The following is a 25,293-nucleotide window of genomic DNA, read 5'->3' as shown; positions in this document are numbered from 1 at the left end:
AAAGAGTCGGACAGGAATGAGCACAAAGGATAGGATAGGATAGGATAGGATAGGATAATATTTTTTGAGCACCTACTATAATACACATACCAGGTTTGGAGTTAGGGGCTTTACATAGTATTTTTTTTAAGCCTCACACTTAAGGTTAGGCAAGTTAGGTATCCTTAATCGCTCTCGATTATTATGGAAATAGGTAAAGGTTTGGCAGATTCAGTATCTTGATAGACGTCACTAGCTGAGGGGAGGCGGAGACAGTACCACCGTTCAAACCCAGCCTTTCCTCTTCCGAGCAGGTCCCCAGGACTTGCCTTTCCGCAAGGCCTGGCCCCGCCCACCGTCCCCTCTACGCCTGCGCGGTCCCCGCGCCTGCCCCCGCCCCAGCCGCCGAGTCGCCAGGCGCACGCGCAGTGCTTCTCCATGTGGGCGCGGGCCGTCACCCAGCGCAGCTGAGCAGTGGCACGTAAATCCCTAGGTTAAGACCCTCCTGCCCGCCTGCACCGTCTTGCTGCTGCCCTCCTCTCTCGGTCTTCCCACCCCCCACCCCCACCACAGCGCACTTCGCCATGGGCAAGAGCCGGACGAAGCGCTTCAAGCGACCTCAGTTCTCGCCTACGGGCGACTGTCAGGCCGAGGCGGCGGCGGCGAACGGGACGGAGCCAGAGGAGGACGACGGGCCAGCGGCGGAGCTGCTGGAAAAAGTGAGGCGAGGGCTTCCCGGGGCCGCGTGGGGAGGGGTGCGGGAGCAGGCGGCGCGCCGTGGCCCCGAGCCGTGCCGCGCGCCCCTGCGCGTGCGCTCTGCCGTCCCCCTGACCACTTGCTCTGCCCTGCAGCTTCAGCACCCGAGCGCCGAGGTCCGCGAGTGCGCCTGCGCGGGGCTGGCCCGGCTGGTGCAGCAGCGGCCGGTGCTCCCGGGCCTGGCGCGCCGGGACGCCGTGCGCCGCCTCGGGCCGCTGCTGCTCGATCCTAGCCTGGCGGTGAGGGAAACAGCGGCCGGCGCACTGAGGTGAGCGGGGAAGGGGATCCGGGCTGGTGCTCTCGGATCCGGGCATCGGCGTCCAGCCCGCGCCTCCTATGCGCCTGGCACCGTCGCTCACGGGTTGCATCCTCAGTGCTCTTGTCTGCGGCACAGCTCGGGAGGGCCAAGAACTGGCTATGCTCTCCTGTTTGCAGAGGAGGGATGTGAACTCAGGCTTCGGATTCCGGAGGACCTCATGAGCCCCGGACCACACGTATTCCATCTGCCCGCCTGACTGCTTCAACTGCAGTAGCCATCTGCCAAGCGCCCTCTGCTCAAAGCTTATTAGCGCACGTTGTACCCTCCCCAAGGAGACTTCATAGAGTCCTGAGGTTCAGTGAACTCTTCCATTGTATGTGCCAGATTTTCTAGACGCGAGGGATTTTGAGAAGGCCGAACACTGAGCAAGACAGCCAAGATCTGTGCCTTCACAGAACCATGTTGATGCAGAGACAGGGAACTAGTAACCAGATGAAACGTAATATTAGGTTTTAAGAGGTGCTGTGGAGAAACCAAGAAGATAATAGCCGGAGGTGGGGAGTTACTTGAAATTGGATAATCTCTAGATAACATTTGTGAACTAAGAGCTGAGGTAGCCTAGAGCCAGAGGTGGACCCACAAGGGGAAGAGCATTCCTGACGGAGTAGCAGCAGCAGAGGGCTTGGCACGGTTAAAGAAAGGGAAGGTTATGTGGCTGAGTGGAGTAGAGGGTGCACATTATAGGGATTGAGGCTGGAGAGACAGATAAGGACTCAGTGGTGCAGAGCTAAAGGACCTATTCTAAGCTAGAGTGACTGGTCTAATTTACCTTTCAAAAGGGCTGGTAGCTGCAATGAGGATGGACTGTAGAGGGGGCCAGAGTAAAGTTAATATTTGTAGTTCTCATAGCTCTGTATTTATTCTGTTTCATTCATTAATATAGCAGGTTTCTATTGAGAGCCTGCAGTGCCAGGCAGTGGGCTAGTGGGAGTGAACAAGACACATAATTTCAGTCCTTAATGGATCTTAGAGTATTGAGGGAGGCAAGCATTATGCAAATAATCACGTAAGTGTGTAATTACAACCAATGATATTTACAAAAGATGCTATGAGAAGGGGTTCTGGGAAGAAGACTAAGGGCACGATGTTTGAGGTGAGATCTGGGGGATGAGGGGGAACTAACCAGTTGATGGCGAAAACAACTCACACACTGGGAGCTCCTGGAGGATGGTGAGGCATCTTTCTCTTTCTCGTTTCTCTTCATAGCCTGAGTGCCTAGCACAGTGCTGTGCACTCAGAGGGTGAGCAGTGTCTTCATAATCAAAATTAAATGTAGTCAGGGTTGTTTCAGGGAAGGTCATTCTCAGTAGCCTCACCCTTCCTATCCTTGAAGTCTTGATTCCAGGAAAAGCTCCCTTCCTACACAATCAACAGGGGAATTCCCTAGCAGTTCAGTGGTTAATACTCCGAGCTCTCACTGCTGAGGGAGCAGGTTTAATCCCTAGTCAGGGAGCTAAGATTCCATAAGCAGCACGTCATGGCCAAAAAAATAAAAAATGATCAGGCAGGAATTGATCTACATTAAATAGGAAAAGTCTTCCCTCTCCCTGGGTACTGCCTCAGTCCTGAGAATTACATTGTTACAAGACAAAGTCATCTGTTTACTTCATGTAGAGCAAGGATCAGAACAGGTGGAGTTCTGTGGATTGGTTCTGCAGCGTCTTAACAGAAATCGTAAAGCGATTTCAAACAAGAAATGTTAAGTATGGGTAGACATAGAAATAAACTTGAGTGCTTAGTACGTTTTATGACATGTGATCTGAAACTGGTGTGTTTTAAACTTCTTGTGTAGAAATCTCAGTGCTTGTGGTGGTTTCGAAGTTTGTGATGACATGGTGACCAAGGATATCATGACTCCACTGGTTGCACTGCTGAAAGAGGTACGCTACTTCCCCAAGTCTCTGTTAGTGCATGCGCTCGAACAGTTTGGGGTTTTGTCTTTTTTCGGGGGGGGGGTTGTCTTGTTTCTAAGTACTTTGGTGTCATTTCGTCTTCCCTCAAAACATTCTGTAGGAATTGTGTTTCTTTTCCTGGAAACACTGATCTCTCATCGTTGACACTAGTCTCTAGTTTGTCCTTGCTACTTTTATTTATCTGCTTGTTGGAAAAGACCTTCCAAAAGACCTTCCAAGTATAGACTGCCTCCTTTAGACTTGAAACTTCATAGGATGAAAATAATTTGTATTTATTGGATGCTTAATTATGTGTCTTGTGTGTTATTTTACCCAATCCTCAAAGCAGTCCTATTTGGCAGGTATTCTTTGTTATTCCTGTTTTACAGATGAGGAAACTCAAGCACAGGCATTAAGAATTTGCTGAGAAGACTAGATTAAGTTCTCAAATTTTCTAATGTGCCACCTTTATTGCAAGATGCAGTTCAGGGATTAAGGAGTTCTCCCCCTGTCATGCCTCTGGTCCACTGTTCTGTATTGATGGGTAATTTTCACTTGAGGCCATAGAAGGAATATCCAGGTTTGATAAGAGACGTCATCATCAAAGGGACAAGACATCTTGTCTCTTTAGAAGTCTCTTTAGAACAGTAATTCTCGTAGGGGTGATGTACTCCTCAGGGGACATCTGGCAATGTCTGGAGTTATTTTTGATTGTCACAGCTTTGGGGAAGGGGTTGCTACGGGCATCTTTAGTGCATAGAGGCCAAGGATGCTGCCAAGCATCCTACCCTGGGCATGACAGCAAAGTGTGCCACGTGCACCACAACAAAGAATCATCCCCTTCAAAATGTCAGTAGTGCCAAGTTTGAGAAGCCTAGTTGAGAGGATGCAGTGGATTGTAGGAGGGGGCAGAACTGCAGAGGGGTTCAGAATACCCACTTTGGAGCCAGGATGCCTGGATCTGAATCCTGCTTCACTAGATACTAAGCTACACCTTCAGCAGGCTTTCTGTACCTCAGTTTCCCATTTGTAGCAGGAGATTGGGGATAATAGTTCATCTACGTCATAGGTTTGTGGTGACAATTAAATGACTTAATAGACACAAAATGCTTAGAATAGTGCCTCGCACATAGAAGATGCCATATAGATGTTAGCTCTTATTATGTGTTACTTTTCTTTGCCTTATATATTATCTTTACCACATTAGATACAATATTTTGTATTGATTTTACATTCTCACTTAAGATGTGAAATGCTTTATATCCAGCTTGTATAGTGACTTGTGAGAATTTGATGGGCTGGTGTTAACTGTCATTTTTGATGTTTCGTTTTTGTGATTCTTCACTGCCTTTTGCATTTGTTCATTTATTCTTTTGAACAAGGTGCTAATCATGGTATTTGGTTATAGTGTAGTACTGGACTGGATTCAAATGAGATGTCTCCTCAGAAAAAAAAAGATCAGAACAGAAATTCTATTGAAAACGTAGCCAACGAGGCCATAAACGTGCTGTGGAATATATGGTAAGATGCTTTCCAGATGCAGCTTCCTGCTTCAACACTACTCAGGCTTCTACTCTCTCTGTTAAATGCAGAGGAATCTTTGTTCTCCTTGGTAGGCCTGTAAATCTGTTAATGCATCTGTTAATGCCTGGTAGGAGATCTCGTCAAGTGACCTAAGATCAACTGTCCTTACCAAGCTCTTGTCCCCATAGCATCACTGTATCTTTTTTTATTTTTTTTTTTGCCTTTCTGGGTGGAATGCAGAATCCTAGTTCCCTAACCAGGGATTGAACCTATGCCAGCGCTTCTTGGAGTCTTAACCGCTGGACTGCCAGGGAAGTCCCACTGCATCTTTTCTTGCTTTACAACTATTCTATCCAGTTATTACTGCTGACAGAAATAAGAGAAACTGTGGTCATTAGTGTCCCCTGCACCCCTTCCTCCCACACTGCCTGTGTACCTTAAGCAGCAGTTGTCTTAAAGCTGGCCAGGCTCCAGTGCAATAGATACTTTGATCTGGATTGAGACAGGGACCACAGACCTTGGTGAGTGCCATTTGACAGGGAAGTAGATGTCTGAGAAGAGCTCCTTTGGCCCCAGTAGAAAGGAGGCCATGCTCCATTCCATGATTGTAGCAGTGGAAGTGGGCTTGGAGATGGGAGCTTGCTTTTAGGAATGGAGATGGCTAGAAACACAGCCTGGATTCTTTTTTCTGCCCCATTTTATTGGACCACATTTCTAGCAGGAGTCTGTCATGGTTCTTATTTTCCATCAATAGCCATGGTTATTTCTGACCTCTTAGAGGTATCTCTCAGAATACAAGGTTAAGTTGGATCCTGGAAAGCTACCTACACTGCTTGACTACCTACAAGCAGTCAGACTCGCCTATGGTTTCTTTCTTTCTTTTTTTGGCTGCGCCACTCGGCTTGGGGGATCTTAATTCCCTGACCAGGGGTCAAACCTGGGCCCCCGGCAGTGGAAGCACAGAGTCCTAACCACTGGACCACCGGGGAATTCCCTGTGATTTCATTTTGAACTAGTGGACACATATTCCACCAGGAAAACAGGAGAGGTCAGATTTGAGGAAATGGCATTCAAGCAAGCTAGTGGGTGCTGTTTTTCTAATAACTTTAACTTACATAAATTGTTGAATTTTCAAATTTTTTTTTTTTTTTTTAATTTTTGAACTTGGAAATTTAAAACAAATTTTCTTTGAAAAGTGCCTGAAAAAGTGGTCCACAGTAATCTTTCTTTCCTGAGTGCCTGTGAGCCCTATCTATATCATTTCTGGTTATCATAGCTCTTAACAATTTCATTGCATAGTTTATGTTTACATTATGTTTCCACATGTATATGTTTTATTATCTTAACATATATATGCTTTATTTTCCTGACTATGTATGCTTTATTTTCCTGACTATACCTGAGCTTACTGTGGGCTTCTTGAGGGGAGGTTCATAGCAGTGTTGCAGTAACTAGATGGATGGATGGATAGATGGATACGCAAACAGAAAATAGTTTATCTTTAGACAACAGGATTGGATTTAATCATTTAGTCAGCTCTGTTAGTGGTTAATATGTCATGTGTGTATGTGGTATGTCTAGAGGAATATGCTTCTCTGGAACCATGAATAAAATTGTTATAATTTTAGTAACTGTTTACCCTATAATTAGCATATATGTCAATTAATCAGTAACTGTTTACCCTATAATTAGCATATATGTCAATTAATAACATTGATTACATTAATTCTGATTCTTATATTAGAAAATACTGTAATTTCAAAAATATTTTTTTGTAACAGTTTCTCTGTTGAGGATTGCAGAATGTTATCATTATAGCAGTCTAGATGGCATAATTAAAACTTAGCTTTACTTTCTTTTAAACTTGTGCTTTTTATATGATAAAAATAGAGACCTTTAATCCTTACTTTAATTTATTATTACTGTGATATAGTGGAAAGACCGGTAGACTGGATCCAGGGACTCACCACTAACAAAATGTATGATCATTGGACAGATCACTTTACCTTTGGGGGTCTCGGTTTCCTTATCCACAAAAAGAGGAATTGAAGCAAATGATTTCTAAGATCTTAACCTCCTGTAAGGAAGCTGGCATGTAGGTAAAGAGATTGGCTAATATATTGTACTGTGATGGGAATAAAAATTCAGATAGCTGGCTGTATTCATGCACAGTGACTATGAATGAGCATTGATTTCTTCATCTGTAAAAATGGTGGGGGTTTGACTACAATTCTGGTTCTTTTATAAAGCCTAATTATTTTTTCATGAATTTCTGTGGTTGATTTCTTAATGTTAAAATGTGAATAGTAAAACTTTTTTTTCCCCCTTCAATTTAGTGAATGCAGTAGTAGAGCAGTATCTATATTCAACAAAGAAGGGTGTTTGGAGATTGTATTAAAGTATTTAAGTAGGTTTTCCACCAATGTTGACCTGGCTATTTCAGTAGGTAAGTGAAGAAAAGTATGTGTGCCCTTATTCAAAATTTTTTATTCAGACATATCTTATTTACTCTACGGGAGTGATTTTTTTTTTCTCACTGTATATAACTGCATAGCTGAGTTCTATTCTGAATCTTTTAAAATGTGTGATTAATTCTTTACTTACTCATGCAGTTTTCCTGCTCTTGTCTCTTAAGAGGGAGGAAAGTGATTATGTGAGCCTATGTGGTTTCTAATGTCTGAACATTCTTAGAAGTTTTTATTAATTCTTGAAAGTTTTCATCTCCCATTTACGGAGAAACAGTAACCCAGAACTGCCAGGCCTTTGAGCCAAAGTTAATTGGAATGTAGACGATAACCTCTGCTTTTTTTGAGAGAGGAAGATAAGTGATTGGAATTTCATGTAGGCCTGCTTCCCTTCCAGACAGGGAAAGCAGAGTCTGGCAGCGTTAGCAGCCTTGGCCCCCTCACTTTCTGTCCATGGGGTTACAAGCCACTGGGGGCCCTCATTCAGCAGGGAAAGGAGACAGAAACCTGCAGGTGGGTTCTGTCTCAGCAGAACGCTGGGGGCGAGTGGAGAAATAATGGAGAAGAAGCGTTTCTTATTCAACTCTTCATAACGATAGGCATCTGTCCTTTTATTTAACTACACGTTTCTCCTGGCAAGGACAAGTTTATTCCCCTTAGTGAAGTGTGTTCCCCTTGCCTATGTTTCTCTTGGCTCTAGTGGAAATAGAACAGAAAAGGAAAAAATAATAGTGGAATAAATACTACTGGGAAAAATTTTTAAATCAGTTTCTCAGAATGGAATCTTTGGCAGAGGAGAGACTTGCGAGTAAATGTGGATTTTAAAAACACTTGAAGTAGAAAGTTGGCAGGTGACTTTTAGTCTCAGAGGACAGTCTTTATTACAGTAAGAGAATTTCAGGAAAGTTCATAGCTTTGAAAAGAAAAACTTCACTTCTGTTTTTTGGGCCTTACATTTTATAGATTTGGTTATTTCATTTTTTTCCTAAAGAACTTTTTAAAAGAACTTTTAAAAAAGGGGATCAGAATAAAGTAATTTTACAGTGTATAGCAGTATTTTCTTTGGCACTTAGCTAGGTTCATAACTTTTTTAAGGCAAGTGTCAGATTGCTTCTGTTTTGAAAATCAAGCAAAGCTTATATATAGTAAAGTGAAATTCTGAAATTCCATACTATGTATTAATATAGCTTTTTTTGAGCTCATGCTGTCTTAGCAATCACAACTTACCTTGGCTTTTTGTTAAAGTGAATTTAATTAGTCTCTTAATGAAGAAAAATTACACTTGGATATATGTATATGTACATATATGCATACATATGGATTTGTATATAAATGTATTTTGGAATGCTGACTAGAGCACATCAATAACATGTCTTTTGACTACTGATTTGGATGGAAATGATCTGCTTTGGAATTTTTAGACCTGGAAAGAAATGGATTTTATGGAATGCAGTATCTCAAAGAAAATAAATTTGGGCTTCCTCATTTGTGCTTCAGAAGTCTCTTCTGTCAAGCTTTTCATGCAATCCCCGTTGTTTTATACTTTCAGTTAATTATTTCTAATTTATTATAAGTTATAATCCATGATCTTGTTTTACTTGCGAGAGGAGTTAAGTGCTAAATGAATCACATGTCTATTAATACGTTACCCATCTCTTAATTTACTCATATTTTTATATAAAATACCTTTTTTCTTAAATGTGCTATATCATAAATTAACTTTTAAGATGATGCTAAATTTTTTAAAATGTCCCCAAACCTAGGACTTGTCATAGACAACAGTTGTCCATGCACTGGTGTTCAGCCTACAGGCTGTTTGCTACTGGTCTGCGACAAGTACAGAAATTGAGGCTAAATCTTTATAAATGTTTATAGTAATTCCACATTGTCATGGCAATTGAGAGCCTTTTAATTTATGAAAGTATAGTTCTGTAAAGGATTATAAATTAAGAAAAAAGAAAAGTCTTTTATAGCTCAGATAATTTGGGAAGCCTCTTTTGCATGAACTATGTTTGAGGAAAAGGGTGGATCTCCTACAAAATGTGTCCAGAGAAGTTGTAAAGATGCAAATTTTTTTGATGAGTCATTTTGGTTTAAATTATCCTAGCGGAGTTCACGTGTTTCTGAATATTTGATTTTTGTCTTTATAGCATATTGTTTGCAGACAGTGACCGAAGATAACCCAGAGCTACTGAAATCTTTCAGTACCCCAGCATTGCATGTGCTGGAATCAGCAATGCTTTCTCCTGTCAATTCCATGGAGTATTTTCTATTGAAGACATTGGTGGCAGGTAAAAGTTAACCACATGCGATAGTATGCATTTTAGTAACTTGTAGCAGGCAGAAATGGAGAGGCCAAAATTCAATCAGTCCCCCATTTCACCACATCGGGACCTTCTGTGCTTATGTCTGTTCTGAAATTTTTAATATTTAAATGGAAACCTTTCATTCAAGCGATTCTGCATAGTTTCAAAGCCTTATAAGATTAGATGTGTTTTCAATTTAACAAACTCCTGTTGTCTGATAAAGAAATGGTGCTGTCAGGACCCCCTCTTATTTATGAAGCAGTGAGTTCAGAAGTTGACTGCAGGCATCTAAGACATGACCACTCATTTTCCTATAAGATCTTTACCCCCAATGCTTCTCCCCACAATTTCCAAATACAGAAATAGTCTGATGACATACAAGTATTAGGTAACTTACTGTGTGTGTATCTTCCCCTTGCCCTTTATTTGGTCTTCAAGGATAATTCATCTTGAAAGATGTTTTGTTTTTTTCCTAAACTGATAAAATACCCACAAAATAAAATTTACCATCTTAACCATTTTTAAAGTTTTTCTTTTTTTGGCTGCACTCCTATGCTTGTGGGATCTTTACTTTCCCAACCAGGGATTGAACCTGGCCTCCTCAGTGAAAGCGCCGAATCCTAGCTGCTAGACCGGCAGAGAGCTCCCCTGCTTCTTAACCATTTTTTTTTTAATTGGGGGATAATCGCTTTATGCTATTTCTTAAGCATCTTTAAGTGTACAGTTGTGTTAAGTATATCCACATTGTTGTGTAACCATCTTGCAAAACTGAAACACTGTACACATTAAACAGCTCCCCGTGTGTGTTCGTCCATCTGTGGGTAGACACTTGGGTTGCTTCCACTCTTTGGTTACTGAATAATGCTGCTAATATGGGTCTGCAAATGATCTGTCTGACTCCTTTCAGTTCTTTTTTAATGTAGCAGAATATACCCCAGAACTATTTTTATTTTGTCACATTTTTAAAAATTAGTGTACTTAGCAGTAGCTATTGCTCTGGTTTCACAAGTGAAACACCAAGAACCTGCTCCCTGGTTTGTCCGTGAGATCTTGGAATTTTAATGCATTCCTTTCTGCTCTTGGACTGTAAGAAACTGCTCATGAGAGCATCTCAGGTTAAGATGAAAGAAAGCTGAGGCAACTTAATTTGTCACTGTAAAAGAAACTCGATCGGTGTCCTCTCGGTCTCTTGGCTCTCTGATCTGTCAGGGCAAGGCATTGTATGCCAGGAACGGGAGACGATGATGAAGGACCGCTGCAGTAAAGGGAGCTGCCTCTGGGCAGAGGTTTTTGACATTTAATAAGAACTCAACAAAGGCAGCAGGACTGAGATTTCTTGAAATTACGCCTGAGCTTATAGAACCAATATGGTAGACACTGTATTTAATAAAAGATTTCACAGTCGATTTCTTTGTCCTCATGCTCATTTTTTCCCACAGGCACAATTTGGAATCTAAAGGACATTATTCCATCCAAGAGTCAGGCAGAAGTCATAAATGCCATACTAAAGATCTTATCTGAAGTTCTGGAAATGGATGCTGGCGAAACGGTTATTCAAATGAAGGAGGCGGAAACTCAAAGGATAAAAACCGCTGCAGAGACTGAGGACACATTACAGAATGCTAATGGTGATGATCTGGTGGAAGATGATGAAATGGAAGAAATTCCTCATAGAAGGAAAGTCAGAAGGAAAACTTTCATTTCAGATTTACTTCCAGTAAGTGAGATTGGTGCTTTCAAACATAGATTAATACAGCTATTTTCTTTCAATAGATATCCTAAGCTTCATAGGAAAATGTTGTAGCAATTAATTATGAAGTGAATTTCAGTAAAAACAGCCATGTTTTCCCATCAATTCTCATTAAAACATCAGAAATCTCCCGAAGGAGAAAAAAAATCTGAAATGAAACATTTATATAGTAGAGAAGTTGAAAGGTGGGTAGACCAGTACTTTTGCAATATTTCAGAAACATACAGTCATGTGATGAAGAGTCTGAGCTCCCAAGGCAGAGGACATGGGTTCGATCCCTGGTCAGTGAACTAGGATACTTCATGCGGCATGGTGTGGTCAAGAAAAAAAATTTGTGGTCCTCTTCGTAACATTTGTATCTCCCACTTAAGTTTCCTACTCTCTCCCAGACTGTCTTCAAGCTAAAGGATTTTTACTTTGCTCAGATAGTCCCTTGCATGCTCGTCTCTTCTACTTTAGCATTTAGCCTTCCTAAGCCAGAGTAGCAAGCCAAACTTATATTTACCCACTGCTGTTGAGCAGAGGAGGTGGGGTGACCGTGAGAATTAATGATGGTTTTTAGGTTTGCAGCCTGGATAATCGTGGCTTACTTGTGCTTGGTATGATGTTGGAGTGCAGGTAACCGGTCTCCAGTGCAGGAAGCTTTTCAGCTGAGCCCGTCAGCAGAGATGGAGCTGTTCTTTGGGAAAACATTTTTCCCAAGGAGGAGAGCAAGTCATCAGAAAGAGAGGGAGGACAGCGAGCTGGGCTTTATTAATCCAGCTGCACATTTTCCATGCTTACGCTGTGTGCCAGGCACTGTGCCAGAGGCTGCTGGTAGAAAGATGATTAAGTCATATTTCCTGTCTTCAGGGACCTTTTCCATCTTGTAAGGATAGACACGTAATTTTAACTTATTACAGTGTCTGTGCTCAGAGCAGTGGTAGGGCTGTGCCCAGGCTTCTGAGTGAGCAGCCACACCTGACTCAGCCCTGACGGGAGCAGAAAGGAGGAGTCTCTCAGAAGAGGCCTGGTGGACGGAACACCTGAGCCGTCCGAAAGGATGGGGCAAGAAACAGCATGGTGAAAGCAGGTTAGTGTTGTTCGAGGGGCCTGGAGGCGGGAGAACCAGTCAGGAGGCTGCCGAAGTCATTCTAGGGAAAGATGGTGATGCTTGCACTGGAAGGACCCTAGTGATGTCCTCTCACCCTCTCTGCCATCTCAGTGTGGCCTGTCCTGATTCGTGTATGAGAAACTGAATCTGAGAAGTGTCTTAAGTCGGTGTCTTCGAGTTTGGATAGATTTATTTTTAAAGAATTCTTTAAAAAAAAAAGTTATTTATTTTTTGGCCACACCACATGGCATGTGGAATTCCATCATAGCTTAGTTGGTGAAGAGGCCGCCTGCAATGCAGGAGACCTGGGTTCGATTCATGGGTGAGAGAGATCCCCTGGAGAAGGAAATGGCAACCACTGCAGTACTCTTGCCTGGAGAATCCAATGGACAGAGTAGCCTGGCGGGCTACAAGTCCGTGGGTTGCAAGAGTCAGACATGACGTAGTGACTGAACAACAGCAGCAACAGCATGGGCTGTGGGATCTTAATTCCCAACCACAGATTGAACCCATTAGAAGCACAGAGTCCTACTAGAAGCATTAATTAGAAGCATTAGAAGCCCAGAGTCCTAACCACTGGAACGCCAAGGAAGTCCCTAAAGAATTCTTAATGGGCATAAACTCATCAGTGTACTGCCTTCTTACATTCACGAAGTCTTGTAAAGCTGAATTGGTGACGTTCTAAAGCACTCAAATGTAGTTAAGAGCTGTTTTCTCAGTCCCCACGAATGGCTGTTAGGTGCAAAGCTTTGTGTTAAGTGCTGGGTTGAATACAAAAATGAAGAGGCCATCCTGCCCTTGAGTTACTTGGCAACTCAAAATCATATCTCGCTTGTGCATCTGAGTCAGAGTGGGTAGAATTTAAAGTCGGTAAACAAGATCGACAAAGGCATAGCTGTGAGCCTTTTCATCCCAAAGGGTGTTGATAGAACCCCAGCAACATCTTCTCAGGTGCCACATGGAGGTAAGTTACAGATCTGGGATCCACATGTGGAACGTCATAACAGATTGGGGCTCGGAGGCTCTTCTGTAGGGGTTGGCATTTCACTGACCAGGTCACTTTATCCTGATGGACACATCTGTACTGTGTTTCCCCAGCCCAAAATCCCATCAGGGGAGCAGTGGGAATTCCACTTGGGCTGTCCAGGGACTCTTGAGAGATCAGACGTCCCTGGCTGGGGATGGGAGAAGAACCACCTGTGCAGGTTTGCCCCGTCTCCAGCTTTGCTTCCGGGGGACCCTCCAGGGAATGGGTGAGTGGGGATTGGGATCCCAGTCCACCAAGATGACGTGCCACTGCTTGAAAGTATCAGTGTTTAACTGTTATTTAGAGATACACATTCTCAAGTATTACTTACAGACAGAATTTTGGTGCTTAGAAAATGCAGTGTTTTCTTCTAACAAGTTTGCTTTTTAAAGTCTATCACCATAGCTGAGCAGACTGGATGATTAACATGCTGGTCAGGCAGCCAGTGTTCTGGTGCCAGTAGGGTGCTAAGCATCGTGCTGCCTGCCGTGTGCCAGGAATACAGATTCACAGGCAGGCAGCGCAGGTCTTCTCACGCTGCCCAGTGGCTTGTGCAGGAATCCTTTAGAATCAAAATGTTTTATTGCATCATTTAACTTAAGAAAGTGTAATCACAAACCGGGAAGGAGAGAACCAACCCAAGTTGTTGCCATAACATGCAGAGGTAGAACACTCAGCTTCCGCAGTTCGCAATTATCAAATCACGGTCTATTTTCTTTCATCTCCTTCCCTACCCACTCTCCCCTCTCACTACTGAATACTTTGAAGCAGATCTCAGCTGTCATAACATTTCCTCTAGCTTGGTTCTTTGTGTCAATTTGATAACAGTAAGAAGCAGGGGATTGTTCTGAGCAGGAAAGTCAGGTAAAGAAATGGAACTTCTTTCAGAGTTGTTTCTTGCCAGCTCTTCATACATGTTAAGTGGATGAGAGGCCAGCAAGGGTGTGTCTTATTTAGATTCTCATCATACACATATGAAGTGAATAGGAATACATTTTCTGGGTTCGATCCCTGGGTTGGGAAGATCCCCTGGAGGAGGGCATGGCAACCCACTCCAGAATTCTTGCCTGGAGAATCCCCATGGACAGAGGAAGGTGGGCTACAGTCCATGGGGTCGCGAAGAGTCGACAGGACTGAGCCACTCAGCATAGCACAGCAGAAGAATAAATTTTGGATACATTCTTGCCTGCAATAAAAGGAACATAAATATAGGGATTCCTAAAGTCTATCTATTAAATTAGCAGTCTGCTTTTTTGTTTTTAAGAGTGTGTTTCAAAATTACAGTTAATTCATTGCACAGGAAGTTGCTAGAGGATTATAACTGAGTATGAACATTCTGGAAAAGGAGAATAGAAATATGTCATTGGATCTGTAGACATGTTTTTAACCTTTGATTCAGTAAATCTGAGGAAATAAGATAACCAAGTAATGTGAATTATTCCACACTAGAGGAATGCTTAATAAATTATAAAACATTCCTTTAATGGAATATTGCACAACCATTGAAAAGAGTTATTAATAGAAACTTTTGAGATTGGGAATCATCCAGACAACAAAATATAAATCATTTTTTAGCATGTGCACTATTTTGGAATATCAGTATAGCTATTTCACTTTTCATAGGTGACTTGAGAATTAAGGTCATATAAATCTATGCAACCCATTTTGAGACTGTTAATTGATGTTAGGTTCACATTATTTATTTCCTCAAGAAAAAGTCCCCCTTTTTCTTCAGTCTTAAAGGAATGCTTTATTGCAATCTTCAAAGAAAGCCAGAATGCAGCAAACCCGTCTACTCCTTAGCCAAGCTCTGTTGGTCACATAAGGGCCTGTTAGTAATTCTGGTTAGTGCAGACTTTTCCGAGAAGACATCTAAGCATCTAAAAGCAGGCTTGTTGTGTATAAGTGCCTGGCATCTGTAACGAACCCTTGTTTTGATCTTTGTATGCTGAGCTACTTCTTAACACAGTATATCAAGTTTCAGGGTGAATTCAGTTCAGAATTCCTGAATATTTATCTGTTCTCTCCAGCTAACTAAGCAACACTTAGAGAAGCCGTGCGGAGAGATGGGAACCCAGGGAACAGTGGTGTGCCGCACAGCGCCAAGCAGGATCATAGTGCCTGCTTGTCCTTCCAGCCTTTTGTGGCTTTTCTTCTGCTTACCCACCCCCACTGCCAGGTCCTCCATTCCAAGTGCAAATACCATTTAGTGGGCTTTAACTAAAGAAAGTCACCTGAAAATAGTCTTCCAAACCTTGGAGTGACAGTTGGTCGTTTGCCTTTTTTTTTCAGCCCACCGACAAGGAGCTGAGAGAGGCCGTAGCGTTGCTGGCAGCTCAGCAGACTGCTCTGGAAACCATTGTGAACATGTGCTGCAGCGAAGGTGTGCGACCAGCTCACATTTAGACATCCTCCCCAGCGCCGGGAGGGCGCTTGCATGAGGTTATCTTAAACAGTCCAGTTCTCTGTGATCTGCACTCTTCCCAGATCCCACGGACGACGAATGGGAAGAGCTCTCTAGCAGTGATGAAAGCGACGCGTTCATGGAGAGTTCCCTCAGTGACTGCGGCGGGCAGCTGCTGTCTCCTCTCTGCCTGTCCCATGAGGTTCACACGGCTCTCACCCACCACCTCCTCCCGAAGAAGGTAATCTGTTTTCAGTCTGGGCTCACTCGAGAGCATCGAGAAGGTTTCAGAAAGCCATTCTTTCTGTGCACAAAGAAGTGTGCTAACCCCGCCAGGTGTGGGTGATGGGTGAGATCTGGGAAATGAAACCTCGAACAGCACTGGAGGTGGGCTGAAGTTTATCAAGCCTAACCATCTCACTTAGAAGTTGGGCTTTTATAAAGGAATCATGTGTTTAGGAAAAAAAAACAAAAAACCTCTCCTTATAATGTTTGCCTTCCTGTCTTTCTTAAATTTAGATTTTTGACAAAACTGCGTTTCCAAACAGCATTGCAGTTGACGTGTGCTCTAGGAACCCCACTTGGAAACCTTTGATTAGAAAGTAAGAACATTTCTCTTTTCAAAACCATTTGTCATTATGTTATTATCGGAAATGATGGACCATTAAACAGAAGATGCCAGCTCCCCCTAGATTCAAGAGTTCTATCCCTGTGTCTTGTGTATGTTCCCTGGAGAAGTGAGCGTATGTGTGCACTAAGACGGGAGAAGGCTCAGAGCTTGTGGTTCACAGTTGCCCCAACCTCAGTGTCCATCAGCGGCAGGATGGATAAATCAATGCCGACGTGATCGTACAATAGAATACATGCAGCAGTGAAAAGAATCTGAACTGGAACCACTCACACTAGTGAGTAGTTCATTGAGAGGTGCACACATAGATGGTTCCTGGGCTTCCCTGCTGGCTCAGCTGGTAAAGAATCCGCCTGCAATGCGGGAGACCTGAGTTGGGGAGATCCCTGGAGAAGGGGAAGGCTTCCCACTCCAGTATTCTGGCCTGGAGAAGTCCATGGACTGTGTTGTCCATGGGGGTCACAAAGAGACACGACTGAGAGACTCACGTTAGGGGTCAGGGAGGTGGGTATGATAGGGAAGGGGTAGGTGGGCTGTGAGGGTGCTAGCTGCATTTTTTTTTTTCTCATAGTGAAGTAGGGTTGGTTTCCAGTATTGTGTTAGCTTCAGGTATACATCAAAGTGATTCAGTTATATATATGTATTCTTTTTCAGATTTTTTTTTGTCCCTTCTAGGTTATTAGAAAATATTGAGTAGAGATCCCTGGGCTATACAGTCTGTCCTTATTGGATATCTGTTTTATATATAGTAATGTGTATATGTTAATCCCAGACTGCTAATTTATCCTTCCTTGCCTTTCCCTGTTGGTTACCATAGTTTGTTTTCTATGTGTGTGAGTCTATTTCTGTTTTGTAAATAAGTTCATTTGTATCTTTTTTTTTTTTTTAAGATTTCACCTGTAAGCAATATATTTGTCTTTTTCTGGCTTATTTCATTTAGTATGATAATCTCCTGGTCCATCTATGTTGCTGCAAAATGGCATTATTTCATTCTTTTTTGGGGCTGAGTAAGATTGCATTGTATAAATACACCACATCTTCTTTATCCATTCATCTGTTGATGGTCATTTAGGTTGCTTCCGTGTCTTGAGTATTGTAAATAGTGCAAACATTCTTAGCTAGGTGCACCAGTGTTTTGCTTTGTAAACTATACTCTGTATATTCCTGAATGCATTATGTGGGTCATATTTCACATTTAAAAATAGGCTTTAAAAACGCTGCCATGCACAGAAATTTTTCTCAAGCAGATTCCATACGACTCATCAGATCCCTGTGCCTCAGAGGCCTTGAGTGCTCAAGCAGTTTGATCTGGTCAGATTCACAGTTCACCTTAAGTGTTCTTGCCAACTGCCCGAGACCTCCTTCTGCTTGCAGACGGCCCCCATCAGAACTGGACGCTCAGGTTCAGCGTCAGTGCTGAATTCTGTCGGGTGACTGTGAGGCCAGACAGCATCCTCTCTCTTCCTTTCCAGAATGAACACTATCCAGTGCAGAGCCCTCGTGTGTCTGCAGAGCCTCGTCTCCCTGCTGGATGTGGACCATCTGGGAGGACCTGCCGCCCTTCAGACTCTTGCACAGCACCTGTCACAGCTGCTGTTTTCTCAGCCAGGTAAATGTGCTGTGTATAGTACTCTTTTTTAAATTTTACTGGAGTAGTGTGTTCGTCTCTGCCATACAGCAGAGCGAATCAGCTGTGCGTGTACATGTATCCACTCTTTTTTAGATGGTTTTCTCATGTAGGCCATTACAGAGCATTGAGTAGAGTTCCCCGTGCTATCCAGTAGGTCCTTATCAGTTACCTGTTTTATGAATAGTGGTGTGTATATGTCAGTCCCAGTTTATCCCTCCCCTCTCATCCGCCTGGTGACCATACGTTTGTCTTCTACCTCTGTGACTCTTGGTACATCTGAAGAAATAGAGTATTTTACATAGTAAAGGAAAATTCTCCACGTTCCTTTACCCTACATGTATGTCTGGAGTGAGGGTTAATATGGGAGATGTGAATCTGCTCTAATGCTTTGCAAAACTGTTTTAACATTTCCCCTTCTTAGAACACTAAATCTAAGAGCTGAAATTCTTAGAAGATCAAAATATGGTCACTTTTGACTAAATACAAGTTTCTGTATAAACAGTCCTTCAAGAGTTGTTCCCTGCTTTTTTTTTTGGCTTTGCTGGGTCTCGCTGCTGAGTGGGCTTTTCTGTAGCTGAGAGGTGCACAGGCCTCTCACTGCCGTGGCTGCTCTTGTTGCAGAGCATGGCCTTTCTGGGGCTTCAGTAGCTGCGGCTCCCAGGCTTTGGAGCACAGATTCAGTAGTTGTGGTGCATGAGCTTAGTTGCTCCGAGTCATGTGGGGTCTTCCCGGATCAGGGATCAAACCCATGTCTCCTGCATTGGCAGGCAGATTCTGACCACTGGGCCACTAGGGAAGCCCGATCCCTGATACTTGATAAGACATCTATTTTGCTCTCTATGAAGAGGTGCTGTGTATTTAATGGTACCTGTTTTAGAAGTTCTAGGTTAATTTTTAAAGATTAAGTAAATAAGTGTTCAGAAACTCATTATATAGTTGTCAGCATTTGTCAGTTTATAGATGGAGTTTTCAAGTGATCTCAGGCCATGTGTTCTTTGCCTGGTGCGATCAGGTGAAAGCCATGCCCGTCCATATCTAAGACAGGGTGTAGACAGGATATGAGCAGTGCCATTCCCATTGCGAGCCTGCACTGAGCCAGCTCTGGAGTGCAGGGGGCCGGTCAGCGGAAGCTGGCCAGGTGACGACTAAAGCTGTGTATTTCTTTCCCAGCCTTATAGACCTGAGAGATCTGGGGCTCCCTGGTCACCTGTGGCCAAGACTTCACCTTCCAGTGCGCGGGGTGCAGTTCAGTCCCTGGTCGGAGAACTAAGATTCCACACCACGTGAAGAATGGCCAAAATTTTTTTTAGGAAGTAAACCTGAAGAGACCTGGGTGGCATGGGGAGTGAGGGGGATGGCTCCTGTCCGCCCAGCAGAGTGTCCTGTGGAGGGGTGGCTGGCAGAGGGCTGCTACTGCGGATGCCCTCTCCCCTCCACCCGTTCCCATGGGCTCCCTGCAGGGAGCAGGGCCACGCAGGAGAGTCCACAGCCAAGCCCCCGGTGAGCAGGACTTACACAGGTCTCTTAGTGCGCCCAAGACTCGCTTAACTTGAGTGACCCCTTATATTGCCATCTCTTTCCTCTGGGCCATTTCTCAATGAGAGTCCAGTCAGGGTCCCACTGGCTCCATCCCTTGCCAGCATGAAGAGTTTATTTCACAGGAAATAAGTGCATGTATTCTGCCCCTCTGCTATAGAGAAAACACTCAGGTGCGTTTCTCCTACTTCAGCTGGTTGCTTGTGATCACTGGTACATCCCCATTTATCTCCTGGAAAGATCACAGGAAAACCATAACAAGTTGAGTCTTAGGAAAATAATGAAAAGTTTCTGAATTGTGGGGAAGTATAATTAAACACTTTGATTTTTTAGTAAATTTCAATTTCATAGCTTTGTTGACATAACTGTTTTATCAGAATGAAATTTTATATTTAGAGATGGTATTCTTGTATAGTCCTTCCAGACATTTGGGATTTGATTTATTAAGTCATGTAACCCTGTGAGTTCTGGGTGGATAATGTGAACTGTTACTGAGGAATTTGGTGGGGCAAAGGGGGCTAAAGTTCTTTACATTTTTGTGCTACCGTGTTTGAAGGTAATGTATGAGGATAGCACAGCTGTGTTGTATTTAACTTCCTTTCATCTTAATGCTTAAATACAGTCTGAATAGTTATAAAATTTGTGATACATACCTGTATAGGCTTTATGTGGCTGGCATCAGAGATAAAAGGAAAAAGTTTTTAGTAGAATCTGGCCCTTGCATTCAAAACACCTATATCTTTGTCTCCTTCATTTAAAATATTGATCTTCAGAACATCAAGGGATTTTTAGCAATGTTGTATTTTCAAATTGGGTCAGTTTGTCATTTGTTCCATTACATGGGTTCTAAAATCATTTAGGATTCCCTGTTTCCCTAGGTTTTGGGAAGCAGAAAGCTTCTTCTCATAACAATTAAAATGGTCATAGCTCCCATACTGGGATATGCTTTTTATTCCATGTCAACATTGAAAATAGGTCTGTAAAATTAAATATCATTTGCGGCTTGATTACTTGTGGGTTGACTATTTACCTATATTTAGGTGTGCTGCAAATTCTTAGATCCTATACAAAGTTGTTGAGAGGCGAAGAACATTTTGAATCACTTAACTTCTTTTGACATTTACTTAATTTCTTTTGACAACACAATGTGTTGCTGACCTTTTACTGAGAATTTGTCAGAAAGGCAAAGTCATTTGAACTTCCTCCTCTAATTTGGGTTAGATAACCAGAAATATGAATTAAGTAAAAATCTTCCAAATTTAGGGAAAATATGAATTTCACGTAATATAAAATAGTAGTGTAGTTTAGATTAGGATTTTGAATCTTAATTGTGTTATGTGCAGCTCACAAATATCCAGGGTTACACTTGCAGCTTTAATCAAGCATAAGTTACTTTTCAGAGCCAGTATGGTGACTTTTGGAAGTAACAATTTTATGCCAGCTTTTGAGGACCTGTTAAGTACTAGGTTTGATGAGCTAGGCATTATCACCCCACTTTCCTGATAAAGACACTGAGATTTAGAGGTCTAGGAACTTTTTCAGGAGTGTTCGTTTTTTGTTTTTCCTAAATTTAAAAAAATATATATTTTTGTGTATTTATTGGCTGCACCAGCTACTAGTTGCGGCACTCGGGATCTTCGAAGTTGGTAGTGGCATGCAGGAATTTTAGTTGCGGCATGTGAACTCAGTTGCAGCATGTGGGATCTAGTTCCCCGACCAGGGGTCAAACCCAGGCTCCCTGCATTGGGAGCTTGGAGTCTTAGCCCCTCGACCACAAGGGAAGTCCTTGGGGCCTTCCTTCTTTTAACAACTATGTATTGACTTACTTAATGCCACGCACTGTGCTAGGTCCAAAGGGATCCAGGCATGAACAAAATAGGCAAGGTTGCTCTGCTCATAGAACTTGCATTCTCATATAAATAAAGGTTTAATGTCATTCTGGCCAGACAGGAAAAACTCAAAGCAGAATGGGATGAGGTGTCACATTAGTTAGTATGGAAGGATCCCTCTGAGGAGTTAATTCTCTGGCTTCTAATAATCTCTGGCTAAGACCAGAATGAGAGGTCACACCATGTCAAAGGCTGCATTCTGTCCCTGTTCTGTCTGACCCTAAAGTATCCTGGTACCTGTTCTGTGATACTTACAGGAATTCCCTGCCTCTGTGCAGGGCATAGATCTAAAAATGAGAGAACCCGAAGAGGTAGCATTCCTTGATTCCAGTCTGTGCAGAAGCTGCCTCGCTCTCATGCAGCCGAAGAGAGGGCATCAGTATCTTTATATGGCCACAGGCACTGCAGGGGAGAAAGCCACGGTGTCTCCTGCCACATAGCAGATCACCCCAAAACCTTGTGGCTTGAAACTGTGGTAATCACGTATAATGTTTTTCTCATGGTTTCTATGGGGGAGGGATTTAGAAAGGGTCCAGTGAAGATGGTTTTCTCTACTCCACGATGTCCAGGATGGTGGTTCTCAACTAGTAGCAGTTTTTGCCTCCTAGGACTTCTTCAATGTCTGTTGGCATTTTTCGCTGTTATAATTTGGGAGGTACTACTGGTATCTAATGGAGAAGGAAATGGCACCCCACTCCAGTACTCTTGCCTGCAAAATCCCATGGATGGAGGAGCCTGGTAGGCTACTGTCCATGGGGTCGTGTAGAGTCAGACTCGACTGAGCGACTTCACTTTCACTTTTCACTTTCATGCATTGGAGAAGGAAATGGCAACCCACTCCAGTGTTCTTGCCTGGAGAGTCCCAGGGACAGAGGAGCCTGGTGGGCTGCTGTCTGTGGGGTTGCACAGAGTTGGACACGACTGAAGCGGCTTAGCTGCTGCTGCCACTGGTGTCTAAAGGGTAGAGGCCAGAGATGCTGTTAAGTGTCCGAGTGCTCAGGGGACCCCACATGTACCACAAAGAATGATCTGGCCCAAAATGTCCACAGTGCTGAGGTTGAGAAACCCTAGCAGGGGGACTCTGTTGAAAGACTGGGAGGCAGAATCGTCTTGAGGTCTGTCTGCTCTCATGTCTGGTAGCATGGAGCTATCAGCCAGAACACCCACAGGTGACCTCTTCATGTGACCTTAACATGATGGCTGGGTTCCAAAAGCGAGAGCTGAGAGAGAGAGCAGAGAGCAAATGCATGTGAATCAGGTGGAAGTCATGCCTTCTATCACCCAGCCTGCCACTTTCACATATTCTCTTGGTTGAAGAAGCCACGAAGTCCCACCTAGGTTCAAGGGGAGGGGAAATAGACTCCACCTCTTTGTGGGAATTGGCAGTGTTCTGCAGAATCATGCAGAACTGGAAGTACTGTGGTGGCTGTTTTTGAAAAACATAACATATCACATGCATCAGTCACTCTCCCTTCCCACCAAAGCGGGGAGGGAGCCAGCTCACCTGGCGGCCCTTACGCTTCCGTATGGCTTTGTTAGCATAATTGTTTATTGCTGTTGTGTTCTGTCCTGTATGAGAAGAAGGGACAATAAGAAAAGAGTAAAAATGAACCAAAGTGGGAAGGGGAAGTTGGGTCAGTAAAAACCATGAAAGCCACTGAAAAGCAGAGAAGCATGGTGGCCCAGCCCTGTGCTAGCAATACTTTGCAGCTGGGCAGTGGGTTTGGGTTGCGGGGTGGCACTCTGATTTGGGTGATGACTTCACCCTACATCTGCTCAGCACAGTGATAGCGATCAGTGAAAAGCTGACTTCCATCTACAATGGCCCACTCAGGTCTATTGTGTGCTAAAGTGTGAGTTAAGTGAAAATTCAATATCTACAAGTTGAAGACTGTCAGGATTATTTCAGCTGTGGTCATCTTTCAAACTCAGATATTCAGTTCACAGGGGGCTGTTCACTGGAAGTTTGGGCTTAAATATCAACGTGTTTTTATTATAGTAGCATATATTAACATTTAACAATGTTGTGCTTTGACTTTTTCTAAAAACTCACTCTTCTTAGAAAAAGACAAACTTATATTTCACTTTTGTGTTTTAGATTTTGCTAAGCACGTTGACTTTTTAGAAGCCATAAGTAGTGCCTTGAGGGCCCTTTTGCAAACAATGGCCTCCAAGAACATTCCTCAGGTAAGGTTTTAAAAATTTTTATATGAAACTAGCCAAGATTCTGTATAATGGAGGCAAGATTTTTAAATTTTTTGAAGTAGTTAGTTCTATTAGAAGAGTAATGCATGTTCCTTGTAAAGTGAAAGCAAAAGTACCTAAAGCGTAAAAAGTGAAATCTTTCCCTTGTCGCCACTCTGCCACCAGAGCATGGTTTTATTCCTTTGTTTTGTGTTTGGCTGCACCAGGTCTCAGTAGCGGCATGTGGGATCATTTTCCTTGCAGCCCAGGGGCTTCTCTCTAGTTGTGGTGCTCGGGCACAGTAGTTGCCCCTTGGCATGAGGGATCTTAGTTCTCCGACCAAGGTTTGAACCTCGTTCCCTGCATTATAAGGTAGATTCTTAACACTGGACCACCGGGGACGTTCCCTATACAATTTTATTTTTATATGATATAATGTGTTTGACATGTATTTTATATTTTCTCTGGAAACCATTTGTCTTTTTTTTAATGCTGCATTACAGAAATTTTCAATCACGTCCTCCAAATACTCCACAGTGACCTGTCTATGCCTCTCTGATAGGTGCCTTATCGCTTTTATTTTTTTACTTTACATGAAGGAAATTTTCAAACGTTACGAAAAGCAGAGATAATAGTAGTTACCTGCAAGCATTATCACCTAGTGTCAACAAGTCATTCTTTGTTTTCTTTCTTTATTTTTGGCCGCACTGGTCTTTGTGGCTGCGCGCGGGCTTTCTCGAGTTGTGGCAAGTGAGGGCCATTCTGTAGTTGGGGTTCATGGGCTTCTGCTCATTGCGTTGACTTTTCTTGTTGCAGAGCACGAGTGCTAGGGCTCATGGGCTTCACTGGTTGCAGCACATGAGCTCAGTAGTTGGGGCGCATGGGCTTAGTTGCCCCGTGGTGCATAAATCTTCCCAGACTAGTGGGCAAACCCGTGTCCCCGGCCTTGGCAGGCAGATTCCTAACCATTGGACCACCAGGGAAGTCCCATCTGTCTTTTTCATTTCTTTCATTTTCCCTCCATTTTCGTTTTTGCTTCTTGGAATAGTTAAGGGAAATCATGTTATTTCACCCATGAATGTTTAATTGTGTGCTTCATTATGTTGTCTGTGACAGAAAATGAACTTTTAAAAAACTTAACCACATTACCATTATCTCAAACCCCCAAATTAACAGATGTTTTAAAATTATCATTTAATATGCAGCCCGAGTTCAGTTTTCCCTGATTGCTTTACAAATCTCTCTCTTTTTTTTTTAGTGGTTTGTTCAAATCAGCATCTAAGCAGGATCCACATATTGTTCTTAGTTGATATTTTGGTCTCTTAAATATATATATTTTTATAATTCACATACCATATAGTTCTCCCATTTAAAGTATATAATTCAGTAATTTTTAGTACTGGACAAGGTAATGTTAACCCACTCCACTATTCTTGCCTGAGAAAGCCCATGGACAGAAGAGCCTGGTGGGCTATAGTCCATGGGGTCGCAAAGAGTCAGACATGACTGAGCAACTAGACAACAATTTTTCGCATGTTGACAGATTCTTAAATCTCTGAATCTGTAACATCTCCCCTACCTGCCCACCTTTCCTCATACTGTCTTTCCATTGAGTAAGTTATCATTTGTCCTAAAGAATTTCCCCCATTCTCAGATGTGGCTGGCTAAACAATGTTATTATTTAATGGGCCCATCTGTCTTCCATATTTCGTACAAATTGAGAGTTATGTCTAGAGACTTAATTAGATTCAGGATCAGAATTTTTAGACAAAAATAATTTGTAGTGCTGTATGTATGTTTTACTTTTATATCACAAGTGATACACTGTTGTAAAATAGCGGTGTTAAAATCTTAATATCCATAGATTCACTTGTAGCAACCAGTGATTATTGTATAGATCCATTATTTCAT

General features: G+C 42.8%; 1 protein-coding gene across 1 annotated transcript in view; it reads left to right on the top strand.

The window, feature by feature from the left end:
* The first annotated feature begins 394 nt into the window (after window positions 1–394).
* Window positions 395–25,293, top strand: part of HEATR3 (HEAT repeat containing 3) — a 36,578-nt gene continuing 11,679 nt past the window's right edge. The window contains exons 1-12 of the mRNA XM_043436625.1: window positions 395–698; window positions 831–1,003; window positions 2,847–2,934; window positions 4,355–4,467; window positions 6,807–6,916; window positions 9,086–9,226; window positions 10,681–10,958; window positions 15,404–15,494; window positions 15,599–15,756; window positions 16,035–16,117; window positions 17,616–17,752; window positions 23,297–23,385. Coding sequence (XP_043292560.1) covers window positions 564–698; window positions 831–1,003; window positions 2,847–2,934; window positions 4,355–4,467; window positions 6,807–6,916; window positions 9,086–9,226; window positions 10,681–10,958; window positions 15,404–15,494; window positions 15,599–15,756; window positions 16,035–16,117; window positions 17,616–17,752; window positions 23,297–23,385 — 1,596 coding nt within the window. The 5' untranslated portion in view covers window positions 395–563. The remainder of the gene's footprint in view (window positions 699–830; window positions 1,004–2,846; window positions 2,935–4,354; window positions 4,468–6,806; window positions 6,917–9,085; window positions 9,227–10,680; window positions 10,959–15,403; window positions 15,495–15,598; window positions 15,757–16,034; window positions 16,118–17,615; window positions 17,753–23,296; window positions 23,386–25,293) is intronic.

This window comes from Cervus canadensis, chromosome 18 (assembly GCF_019320065.1).
Source record: "Cervus canadensis isolate Bull #8, Minnesota chromosome 18, ASM1932006v1, whole genome shotgun sequence".
In the NCBI taxonomy this organism is placed as follows: Eukaryota; Metazoa; Chordata; class Mammalia; order Artiodactyla; family Cervidae; genus Cervus; species Cervus canadensis.
This window is presented reverse-complemented; position numbering and strand designations above follow the sequence as displayed.